The 12,823-nt window shown below is 44.8% G+C and overlaps 1 protein-coding gene across 1 annotated transcript in view; it reads right to left on the reverse strand.

The window, feature by feature from the left end:
• CDH2 (cadherin 2) overlaps positions 1–11,954 on the reverse strand; it is a 114,333-nt gene extending 102,379 nt beyond the window's left edge. The window contains exons 1-2 of the mRNA XM_030231181.2: positions 11,822–11,954; positions 920–1,031 (exon numbers count right to left, since the gene is read on the reverse strand). Coding sequence (XP_030087041.1) covers positions 920–1,031; positions 11,822–11,896 — 187 coding nt within the window. The 5' untranslated portion in view covers positions 11,897–11,954. The remainder of the gene's footprint in view (positions 1–919; positions 1,032–11,821) is intronic.
• Positions 11,955–12,823: the final 869 nt, after the last annotated feature.

The following is a 12,823-nucleotide window of genomic DNA, read 5'->3' on the forward strand; positions in this document are numbered from 1 at the left end:
AACAGAAAAATTAATGCAGAATTTTAAAAAATGTTATACTTCTGCAAGCTTGTATACTGAAACTTCATGGGCTAGGAAATCTAGGAAACATTCAGAGCATCTGCCTCTTTGTCCCACTCTATCCCTGCAAAATAGAGACACAAAAAGAAGAGTGAACTGAATCCCCAACCTGGACAAACCTGGGCAGGTGTACTGACTGCAGGGCATCCCTGGCGGAGGAAAGGGCTTGTGCTCACCGAGCAGGTCATCCCCAGCCTGGGCACCGTGCCATCTGGATGCAGGTAGGTGCCAGGGTGAGAGAGCAGTGCACTGTCCCTGAGACAGCCCTGGCACTGTCCTGCCTCTCCTGGCACACCTCCTCACAGAGCCTGCAGTGCTGTGGTCACTGATCAGGGGCTCACAGACAGCCACTCTCTCGTGTTGCTGCCCATCCCACTGCTTGCTTCCTACAGGTGTCTCTCCTCAGATTGCCATGAAAAAGCAGTAAGGGAACTATCTCTGCACTAACATGAGCACTAGCACTGGGTGTAACTGCAGTTCTTCTATGAGAGGTAGAACAAAAAGGAAATTTTCTTCACCTTCTCATACATACATGGGCTCTAAGTACAGACTAATGGCATACAGCTTGTCAATGGTAGTAAGAAAAGTCAGTGTGAATGCTGTGCCAAGAATCAGAGGATAATAATAGGAAGTTCTGCAACACTCAGTGTTCTCAAATTACAGTCAGAGGTGCAAGTGCTGCCACTAATGCCAACTGATTTTCCAAGTCCTATGATAGTGACCAAGAAATAATCACAGAGCAGCTGATGTTCTCTCCTGAAAGAGTTTGTGTCCTATTTATGGATGAAAATGCTCCAGAGTGACTTATAGCTACAACTAGAGGAAACAAAAAAGTTCAAAATATGTTTTCTAACAGTACCATTGAGAAGAGGCTGTCCTCCATGTACACTCCTTGAGACTACTGCACTGTGAACATCTTCAGGAAATCCAGTCTTGCATGACAAATCTTCACAGGTTGCTTTTATCGGTGCCTGAAACACAAGACAAAATGTATGTAATACTTGCAACCCACATTCACCAGAGAAACATTCCAGCTATCACATCTACACTTCACTGCTGTCTTGTACAAGCAGAACCTTTGTTTCTGAACGACTGCAATTAGGACTGTGAGGGCAAAGGGTTAATCTTTCTGATAACTGGAATGGAAGGAACAAATCCCACTTGTCTGGTAAGATCTAAATAATACACCATCTTGATTCTTCTGACAACTGAACATTTCCACTAAACCAGACATCTAGACTGAAGGGGAATCATAAAGGGAACAAAAACATTCCTTCCTCTGGAAATAAATGTTGCACAAAACATGTCTCAACTTTTTCACAGCCCGATTGCTTGTAAGGGATCACTTCAACCGCTGGTGTAAAATTCTTTATATAGAATATTTCTATGTGAGGCTGCACCAGAACAAGTAAACTAAGACAAAATGTTACATTTGCAATAACTTAACAGATCTGACGTTTGTGTTAGCGTTGAAACAGATACCATATAAAGCCAAATGCTTCCAATGCAACTCCTATTTCAAAGGGACATTAAGTTAAAAGGAGAGCAGCTCATTAAATTTGCACAATGGAAGAGCTGAGCCACTGAAACTGTTTGTTCTCTCACTTATTAAAAAAATTTACCCTCAAATCACATTCTTAAAAGAGCTTCATAAATGCCTTTCCATTAAGAAATATAACACAGCATTTGGAAACTTGTTTGCTCTGTAGTCTTCCATGTTCATGAAATACTTCTGGTAGCAAAGCTATTTTCCAGGACAGCTTGTTGCCTATTTGAAAAAAAAAAAAAAAAACAAAACCAAGCATTTTCTGTGGCAAAGGACTAAGATTTCTTTTCAGTGGATTGGTTTTGTCTCATCTTAGTACTGCATAAGACAATGGCCCACCTTACATGTGGCTACATGACTGTACATTGGCAAACCCTTTTCACACTGTACACAGCAGAGAGGTCAGCTCCCACTGCAGCCTGGGCTGAGATATAGCCAAGAAATCAGGACAGCTCTCACACAATCTCAAACACCTCTACATGCCAAACAAAGGCCTATCCAGATGCATGCCCAGATGTAGTATATGTCTTGGACAGGACAAGCAACTGTGTGATTATATCATATTTAAATCTGACCAAAATTAGATTTTCCTGTTTGCTTTCCAGATGGGCTTCCATCAAGCAGACTGACTCAAGGCCATGTAAGCACCCCTGCATTTTGCAAAGGAAGATGCAATAAAAAAAGGGAGGGAGAAAGAGGAGATGATGGTGTTACATCCATTCACCCTAGTAACCTCAGGGAAAGAGAGCATTAAAGCAGAGGTGGGACAGGAGCACCTCAAACAACAGGGGTTTACTCAGGGAAAAAAAAGGGACTAGGTGGAATCTCTCCACTGACAAACATGGCCAAACTCAGCATGTCAAGCCCTGTTGGAATAGTTTTATAACTAATACAAGGAGGCATCTGTAACTCATTACATTGCATTTACACCAACAGCATCCTAACTGTGCAGCTCAACACTGACACTAGGAAAACCAAAAAAAATTTAAAATTTACTAACTCACAAGTTAATGCACTATCCAGGTATGACCTCAGTAAGAGAACTTGTAATTATCAAGTTTCAGATTAACTTAAACTGTTGTGATTTAAGATCTGCATGGGTATCTCAGCTTGTACAACTGCTTAAGTAGTTTATTATGTTTATATGGAAACCCTAAAGAGAAAGCAAATAAAGCAACAGTTTAGCTACCACAGAGCTATGTTCCCTACAAAACTGGAACCAAGATCTGTAGCTATGTGCCAACAGTTTATTTATACACTGAGTTTTTAAGATAACAAGATGGCAAATCAAAAATAACTAAAATTTCAACCAGCCAGTTTCCTCAGCTTTAGAACTCAAATCACAGGTTTGATAAGGTTTCCATAATTTGAAAGAAAAATAGTTAACACTCATTTAAACTACTGCACAAAAGGTGACTTCAAAGTAATGTGGTGGAAAAGGAAATAAAAGTCTTACATGGTATCTTTGAAACCAAAAGCTACTGTCTGGGCAGCTGAGGAGATAGCAGGATTTTTAACAAGACTGCACTGATGTGTTTGGGAATCTCTTTCAGCCTTTCCAGTAATCTATATGTACTAAACAGCTCTTATAAACTGAAACAATGCCCACTGAAACAAAGGCTGGGGAACATGAATAGAGAGCCTTCTTTATTCTTTCATTTGCAGCCATCAATTTTATCCAGAAACAAAAGACTCTACTCTGCTCTCCAAAAACAGCCCTTTGTAAAGATTGTTTCAGAATAAAAACACAAGGGAAGGAAGAATTCGAATTTTCAGCAATTCTTAATCGCCCTGTGTTTAAGCATTCTGAATTAAGTAGAAGTTGCAACTTCAGACACACTGGGTCACATCAAGTTCAGCCTAAGTGTACTGCAAGACTTAAACCATTTTAACTCTAAGAAAAGAAGGATGCTGAAATATTTTTATCCCCTTTTCTGGGGCAAAAGGCAAAAGCTAGTGAAGATTATGGGACATGTTATTAAAATTTACAGGATTTTGTGTGATTAGTACAATTCCCAAGACACTTTCAAATTTAAGATAATATTACTTGTACATTCATCTGCAGAAGGACACTAGTTTACAAAAACCCCATCTTTTTAAGACAGAAAGCAATCACCTTAGCTTGTACCCACATAAAACCTGCTCAGTGGAGTCACAAAGCTTTCAACAAGCTCAGCACTTGGAAAATTCTCCTCTCAAGTACTACCAGACTTTGTGACAGCAAAATAAAATTACTTCTAAAAAGCTATTCTGCTTTCCTCATCCTCTATGACTTGTTTAGCCATTTTTAACTGCTAAATGAGTGATAAGCATTACCATCTCCAGATGCTAGAGAGATAGTCACACATGGTATCAGATCATGCATATAAACTCAGTACTGTAGATCTCAAACATAAATGCAATAGGAAAACGGCAATTATGAAGCAACATGATGTAAATTAGAAGTCTTCTGTCAAAACTGTTATTCAATCAATTAAAAGAATTCACCATTTTGATATAGTTAGGCAGTTAAGCCTGCAGTTTTGACATCCTGCTCCTCTGTTACTTTAGTTTCATCTCTAGATATGAAAACTGTGGTTTAATTCCAAAGCTGTATTCCAGTTTGATTAAAAAAAGAAAAAAAAAAAAACCCAAAAAACAACCTACCAAAAAACCCCCAAACCAAAAATACCATTAACAACCTGTTTACAATCTCAAGCGTATAATTCTAAGGGATTTGCATTTACATCTTTTTCTGAATGCCATCAGTAAAAGACTTCCAACAACACAGGCCTCAAAGTTTTGAAAAGTTTCTAACTGAAACAAGCCTTGAGCCAGGCAGAATTTCTTCACTTGTACTGACAGATCTGGACTCATAACCAATTTCCATTGTTTTTAAAAAGTAGGCTCATTTAAAATTCCAAATATCTGGAATTATCCATTTAAAGAAACACATATTTCAAAATGTAATCTCACCACCTCCTCTGCATATGCCATACACAACTGCAGTTCAGTAATAGCTATCAGTCTGAAATATCCAAGTCTCTTCTACTTTGCATCTACTTCTTTGCATCTACATGTACTACTACACAAGATTTCTTAACAACAATTTTACCAAAATGCAAGGCAATTTGGTTTTGGAAGACTGCTTCCTTTTCAAATCATTGTAACTTAGTGCCATAGGAAAAGAAGCCTAGGTAGTAAAATGAGAAACCAAGTGGGGTATGTATCAAAGAAAATATCATAGTATACAGTATAATTGAACACAGTACAGTTACCAACTGCCAAGTCCAGCCAATTCACAGGACATTATTGTGTGAAGTTCAAAACAATGTCTGACATAATTATATGTATGATGAAGCAAGAACAGGGTATTTGAGCTCTTTCTCCTTAATAACCAACATCTATTTACAACTACCACAGTAATATTCAACTTAAGCACAGATCACAGAAACATTTGTGACTGTGTTTAAAGACTGTGTGTTTCGTCATTAATTTAAAAGCCAGGGTGATACCCTTGCAACTTAGGTTCTAGAGAACTCTAAAAATTAGAGATTATTCTCATCCATTTTTAGTGTACAGACATTATTTGACACAACAGGATATGCTGTACAAGGTGGTATTATTGTAACGAGTTTCTACTTACTGTTGTAAGGCATAAGAAAGATACCCTGGATGACAAAAACATCTCCAAAACCTTTAGATACTAGAATTCAAAGTGTTCAGCAACTCTCTTAAATCCCCAACTTGCTGCAAACAAAGCTGCCAACAGTTTATACTCTCACAGTACTCAGTACTTCAGCAAAAGTAGTCAAGTACAATTTGTTTTCAACCATAGAGTGAGTGCAACTAGGAAAAAGAAAAGTGCCTTTCTTTCAAATTGTTCTGGAAGCCAAAAGCTTCCAAAGTGGGTGCCAGGCCACATCCTCCCAGAGGTCATTCAGTTACAGCAGAAAGGGCTTTCTTTACACCATCTTCTCTTCTAATCAGTGCTCTACTTCGTGAATCACAAGATTTTAGACCAGAAAATCCAATTTCTTAAACCAATATGTAGAGCTCTCAGGTACCTTCCCCAAGTATGAGAATCCACAACTTCTATGCAAGTTTTAAGTAACTTGCCTTAAACCACCAAAGGTTCATAGAATTATACAACACCTTTAGTTGGAAGGAGGTAAGTCATCTATTTCCACCCTTCCTGCAAATGGGCAGGGACACCTTCCACTAAACCAGTGGGACTTGCTCAAAGCCCCATCCAACCTGGCCTTGAACACTTCCAGGGATGGGGCATCTACAACTTCCCTATGCAACTGGTTCCACTGCCTCACCACCCTCCCAGTGAGGAGTAACTAATCCCAACCTACTGTTTTTCAGTTTGTAGCCATTCCTACTTATCCCATCTCTACATACCCATGTAAAAAGTCTCTCTCTCTGGTTCAATGTCCAGCCTCTCATCCACCAGCACCACCAAGCCCTGCTCTGCATCTGTTCATCTCCCAGTTTTACAAACCATGTTCACAGCCTATCCTGTTAACCCCTAATAATAGACAAATTCATTTGCTCTACTAAAAATTAAGACAATTATTTAGTACACCCTACATGCTCAAACCCATGATCCAAGTTTGGATTTTCCCCCCTGCCCCAACTAGGAGAACATGGGAATGGCTCCAGCTTCAAAACACATGGTTCTTCAGGGAAGCCACAGCTCAGAGAAGGATATCTTGAAATTTCTGTATCTCTAAGTTTTAATAATTGTTTTAATAATAACTTAAAAAAAGAAAAAAAAGATCCTGTATTTGACTACACATTCTAATTTCTCTACAAGAAATGAATCTCTCTGATTTGGTTATAGCCATTGTATTGCTCACACTGAACATATCAGCCCATAAACTGCTGCTATTCCATACAGGAGAATGCTGCATTTTTCTGACCTTTGGGGGAGGCCTTGAAAGGCCTCTTTGGGGGGACCACAAAATTTTAACCATATCTTCAGCTGCTGAGTGATAATTATATGCTAATTATAAGGAATGGGAGAGTCCCTAGAGGAGTCTGTTGATAAAAATATATTTTTAAATATGTCAAGGAGTGCCTAGAGGAGAGTATAAACACACTTTTTGGAAACATGGTATTTAATTAAATATACGAATACTGACTAAAACCAAATACTTTAGATGAAATGCTGAAAAGATTTGGCAGCGAATCACCTTCCATCTTGGAAGCTGCTGATACTGTATCTGTTTTCATAAGTCATTTAAAAATAGAAAGCCTAATTTCCCTTCTTTATTCAGACAGAGCTCCCATGATCTTTCAGCAAGAAGTGCAGGATCAAATCAAATGATGAATCATGCACACTTGGATTATATACCTCTCAAGGTGAACAGCAACATGGTCCAACATCCAGGTGAAAAAGGTCCCTCTCAGCTCATTCACAAACTACAAATGCACTTGAGAAAAATACAGATCTTTCTTAAATTCATCCAATAATGTTCATGTTTCTTTCCTCTGAGGTTTCACCTCATTGTATGCCACTGTTTGCCAACGAGAGTCTCAGTCAGTGGAAGGTGAGAAGCGCTTTATCACTGCTCCTGCAAAGGATGTCAAGTATTCTTTTTGCCTTCATTATTCTCCACCCAAAGTTTGGACAATGCTCTCAGACACATGGTGAGACTCTTGGGGATGGTGCTGTGCACGGCCAGGAGCTGGACTCGATGATCCTTATCGGATCATCAGCTCATTCTGTAATGTGTCTCACTGAACCTTACGCTCAACTGGTGCTACCGGGTTAACAGAAGAACACAGGCTACTCCGTAAGGCCACTATGGGCTCCTCCTACCCTTTATAACAAGAATTTAAAATAAAAAATCCCAGGGAACATTAGAGATTGCACAGCCTTTGGGAACAGACTCGTGCTTTGTGTATGTACATTGTTTGAATAAGTTAAACTCCCATCCTAATATAAATGCTGGTAACTACTGAAACTATTGCAAGCTTTCTGAACTTTTTTGTTACCCTAAAAAAGCACTTACAAAATCAATGAAAAACAGAAAGAGAGTTTAACTGGTAAATTATTTTGTTAAGCAGGAAAAGCCATTCAAAAATTCCTCTTCCTTACCACATGACAAGTCCCTTACACAATACTGTCTGTATTGAGTAAAAATAACTTTACTCACAGCTTCCTCAAACTATTTTTAAATATAAACATGCAATTCTTTCACAACTAAACTGTCTCATGTGTTTGTACTCAGTTATTAAAAGAAGTAATAAAATATGTTATTGATATAAAAGTATCAATGAAACCAAGTAAGATAGAACACGACAGGGTTCTTCCAATGTTGTTTCTGGGAGGTCCTTCAACTTCTAGAAACAGAAAGGAAAATAACAGAAAGTGTTTTAATTACACACTCTTGACTAGATGTAGCACAAAAAAAAGTATGGTAACTTTTGGAAATATTTTAAAAGCTGGTATCAAAACTATGCATTCATCTTTCCAGCACACTGAGCATGCCTAGGTAGCAGTACTACCCAGGAAGAGAGAGAGCAGTAGAAGGCTCTCTAGAAAACACACATTTATTAAAAATACATAGATTGACAACGTAAGAATATATGCCCTCTGGTACATAAGCAGAGTATGTATTTCTGAGCTTGCTAGAATATCTGCCCAGATAATTCAGTGCATCAAAAAAATTCTGATTATCTCCTGTTCTGTCAACCAATGCCTTAAATTCAAAAAACTCACTGAATTACACAACCTTATCTGTCCTATAACAGATGCAAAAAGGAGTTTTTTAAAAAAGTATTTCAGCAAAATATATTTAAATATTTTCAGGTTAATATCCAAGGAAATTCAGCTCTGCAATTATCTGAATTTTGAGGATGTGTCAGTGTTATTACTATTACTTAGACGAGACAGACAAGGATTGGAGTGCTCTCTGCTGCAGTACCCTGCCACATTTAACTTTTCCAATGGAATCTTTGAAGACTAAACAAAACCAGAACACAAAGATCTACACTGAAAAAGCCCGAGATACTGCACATAACTACTTTGGTCAGGGGCTTATGAATGTGTTACGAAATGCATTCAATTCACTACATTCAGTGTACTTTGAATGGTGTTGGTGTCTGTTAATGGAGTAATTTATCAGAGGCACTGTAAAACTCATGCTTATACAGATTAAAAAAAAATAAATCTAAGACAGAGGTATATTGTGACAAACAGAAGATTTACCCACAATAGGGAATCTTGCTTGTTTCTACACAAAACTACATTAATATTCCTCACCCCAATTCTGCCAAAGACTACTGCTGCTGGGGGTAATTACTTGAGGGGTAGACCTGGCAAGAAATGCCATTGCTGGATTCTCAGCTGAGGCAGCTTAACAGGAGTGCCATTTAGGGTAGTAGCTTTATCACCTGGATACATTCACTAAGACCTGGAATAAGACCAAAACTGCCTGCAGAGGGTAATAACTTACATCCTCTGTCATCATAATTCAAATTCAAACTAGTCACCTGAGCTCAAAAGCCTCCAAAAACTGCTTTATTGTTTACTTGCTTTTGATTTAGAAACAGACCACATCCACATAGTGATTCAATCAGCTTGTATTTAAATAAATATATTTCCTTTTTAAGCACTTTATTTCTAATTTGTGTTCCAGTTTATTTCTTATAGTAGTTTCATTACAGTAAACTCATACTGGCTTTTCCATTTCTTCGCTGGACTGGAATTGTTGCTATAGCCAGAAAAACAAGACTCGCTCCTTTCATCCTATCTTCTGTCATGATTTTTTTCCATGTAATACTCCCAGAATCATACTGATATGCTAACCAGCAAAACAGAGTGCAGTTTTTATTCCCTTCTTTCTTGTGCAGGTTACACACTGCCAAAACTCTTAAGCCGTATTTCCTGTACAAAAACAACATCCACAGACCTGACCTTAAAATCTGGCTCCAGTTACAATCTTCAAATAATTCCATAATGACAGCTTTTCTATACCACTAACGAATAACAAACTCATTAATGCTCTAGAAAATAAAGGTAGGTAGATGCTGTGTTGCAGAAAAGAAAAACTGAGTGAAAAGACCAAACATTTCAGAACAACCTGATACAAATAACCTCCTACAAACCAAAAGTAGTAGGTGTGACAAAGGGGGAAAAAGTTAGCAATGCACCTAGGTGGTGAAGGTTCTTGCAGTAGGCATGACGGAAGAAGGGGGTTGGAAAAAAGAGCTCTTAAAATGAAAGTGTTGTACATACACAGGTCTGCAAATCTGATTTCATACTCAAGTTCCTATTTTGTTACACGCTATTAAAAATCAACCCTAACCTGATTTAATGGATACCCAAACAAGAGGGAAATTGGATTCCCCAACCATAACATGCCAGTGACACTGAGTGATATATAAAAGCAACACGGCTAGTTCCTGTCCTTAATTCACAGCCTGTGCTTCAATTTCAAACCTGCCTTGGGTAAGGAGAAAGAAAAAAATAAAAATGGAATAAAAGCTTACTGCAGATTTTGTGCTTTAAAGATTTATTGAGATAGGAAGACTAAACAGAACTGAAAGCACATACAGTAAACAGCACATAAGGACTTTAAAAAAAGCACACGAAAAAACCAACACAACAACAGCCGGTAAGTGGCACACACAAGTTTCTGAACAGGGTGTCTGCTATCACATGCAGCCGCTCATGCTCAGCCGGACACTCCCGTGTCACGCCAGCTACCCCTCCGCGCGTCCTCCTAGGACTCAAGGGAAAATCCCCGGCTGCCGCGGAGCAGCGTTTCAGCACCTCACTCGCCTGGCGCAAGTCACCAGACCCTGAAAGCGCCTCAGAAACTGCGTGAAGGACACAACTGCCCGGGGACCCCGTAAGGGGACAGGAGCGTCAGAGAGACGGAGTAGCGGAGAGGAGACGGGAGGCCGGGCGGGCTCCTCCCGCCCCCGGTGCGGCGGAGGCAGCGGGGCCGCACCATGGACAGTGGCTGCGCCTGCCGCCTCCCCCTGCCCTGCGCCAGCCGCTGCGGGCACGGCGGGAGGGCGCCCTGCCCGCCCCGGCACCCCGGCCCCGCCGCCGGCCTCGCCTCAACCCGCTCCCCCGGCCCGATAGAAATGCCCCAATCGTAAATACCATTAAGAGGCGATGATCTGCGCCATCTGTCCCTCGGACTTACAGCCCTCTCCACCCCCGGCGCCGCACCGGATACGAGCTCAGCGAGCACAGAACGAACGGGGGACCCACCGGGTGCCCCGGCTGCGCTGCCGCTCCGCACACTACTCGCCACCGGAGGGGAGCCCAACCATCACCCCGCGGGTACTGCCCCTGCTGCCCCAACGGGATCCATTTTGTCGTCTCCCCGTCCTCCCCACACCCTCCCGGTGACTCCCATCTCGCCCCAGACCCCGCTTTCTGCACCCCAATGGGAGCGCACCGCGGCTAGCGGCGCCCGGCGCTGCCCCGCGACCACCTGCCCGGGACCCCATCAGTCACCCGCCCGGAGCGCCCCGGCAAGGCCGCCGGCGGGAGGTAGCAGCAGGACTTCCATAATAATAAATTAAACACTTCGGGGCCCGAGCCCGTCCCAGTGGAAATTCCCGTTAGGGGGTGGGGAAGCCCAGCGCCCAGGCGGAGGCTGATTAAATTCTTCCCGGTGAAAGGATTAGCGGGCGAGGGAGCTGGGGGTAGCCGAGGCGCGGGGGTTGCGCTCTGCCCCGCACCTCTCTGGCACCACAGCCCGCCCTTCGTCAGGCGGGACGGAGGGGGAAATGTTCGCTCCGTCCCCCACTCCTGTAGTTTCTCCCCCGCGCCCGCGGCGGGGCCGCGCTCCCCTTCTCCTGCCAGGCGCGCGGGTACCAGCCGGCTCCCCGCCACGTCCCGCGGCACCTGCTCTCCCGGGAATAAGGGGGCATCGGTGCCCCCATCACCTCTCGCGTCTCGGGACCACCCTCTCCCTCTCAGCCGGCCCCGGGCAGGGGCTCCCCCATCTCTCTCTCTCCCCGCAGCGCGGAGCCCGGTGGCGGGGCTGCCCCGAGCAGGTGGCTCCGCACGAGCGCCCAGAAGCCACGCCGGGGCACCCCGGCGGCGGGGCCGCTTTCCCCTACCCCCTCCCCGAGACCCCCACCACGAAGCGCAGCCCCCCCCCCTTTTCCCCCCCCGGCTCTCCCGCCTTCTCCGGGCATCGCCGCCCGCAGGGGAACAAAGAGCCGCAGCCCGGCCCGCTCCCCGCCGGCGGTGCTTACCTGCTGCAGGGCCGCCAGCAGCATCAGCGCCAGCGGCGGCAGGATCCGCGGCGGCGCTCCCGCTACCCGGCACATGGAGGCGAGCAGGGGCGGCAGCAGGGCGGCCCCCAGCAGTTCCGGAGCGCGGCTGGAGCCCGCGGAGCGGGGCGAGGGGAGCGGCGGGGAGGGTCGGGCAGCGGCAGCTGCCGGGAGCTGCGGTCGGCGTCTGCCCCCGCCTGCCGGAGCCGACTGCCGCTCTAGCTCATGGGCAGCGATGCAGCGGAGAGAGAGAGAGCGGGGGGCGGAGGATGGGTGAAACTCAGCTCTGGGTCAGCCTGCTTGTCTCTCGGCCGAGCCCCCTCCGCGGTGCAGAGGGTGGGCAGGGAAGAGGAGGAGGAGGAGGATGGGCAAACAAAAGGCTGGGAGATAAGAAAGAAGTAGTCGCTGCTGCTGCTGCGAGGCCGGTGCGGCGGCGGCTCCTTTCGGCTGGCAGCCTTCCCCACGCTTGGATCGTGCCCGCCTCGCTCCTCCCGCCGGTGCCCCCCAGCGAGCTCGGGCAGGCGGCTCCTCTCAGCGCCTCAGCCCAGGCACGCCAGCACCGCCGCTTCGCCGGCCCCAGCCCTGCTGCATGCTCGCCCCGCACTTTCTCTCTCCCTCTTTCTTCTCCTCCCTCCACCCCTCCCCCTGCAGGCAAAGCTCTCCGCCGAAGCACAATGATAACAATACCCCAGCAGCCTCTGCCTGCCGTGCGCCTGTCTACGCGCTCGCCCGGTGCCTGCCTGCCTGCCTGTCTGCTGCTGGCAGCTCCCTCTCCGCCTCCCGTCGCTCCCTGCCGGCCGCACGGCCAATGGGAACGGCACGGCACAGTGAGCGCCGGGGAAATTCGCCGCGGTGCCTGCGAATAATGCTGCCCCTCCTCGGTCCCCGGAGAGCGGGCGCTGGGGGCAGCGGGGCAGGCGGCAGCGCCCGTTCACCCTGCAACGCCAACAACTACAGAGCGATGGAACGAAATAAATTCCAACC

The sequence above is a fragment of the Serinus canaria genome, chromosome 2, assembly GCF_022539315.1.
Source record: "Serinus canaria isolate serCan28SL12 chromosome 2, serCan2020, whole genome shotgun sequence".
NCBI classification, from domain to species: Eukaryota; Metazoa; Chordata; class Aves; order Passeriformes; family Fringillidae; genus Serinus; species Serinus canaria.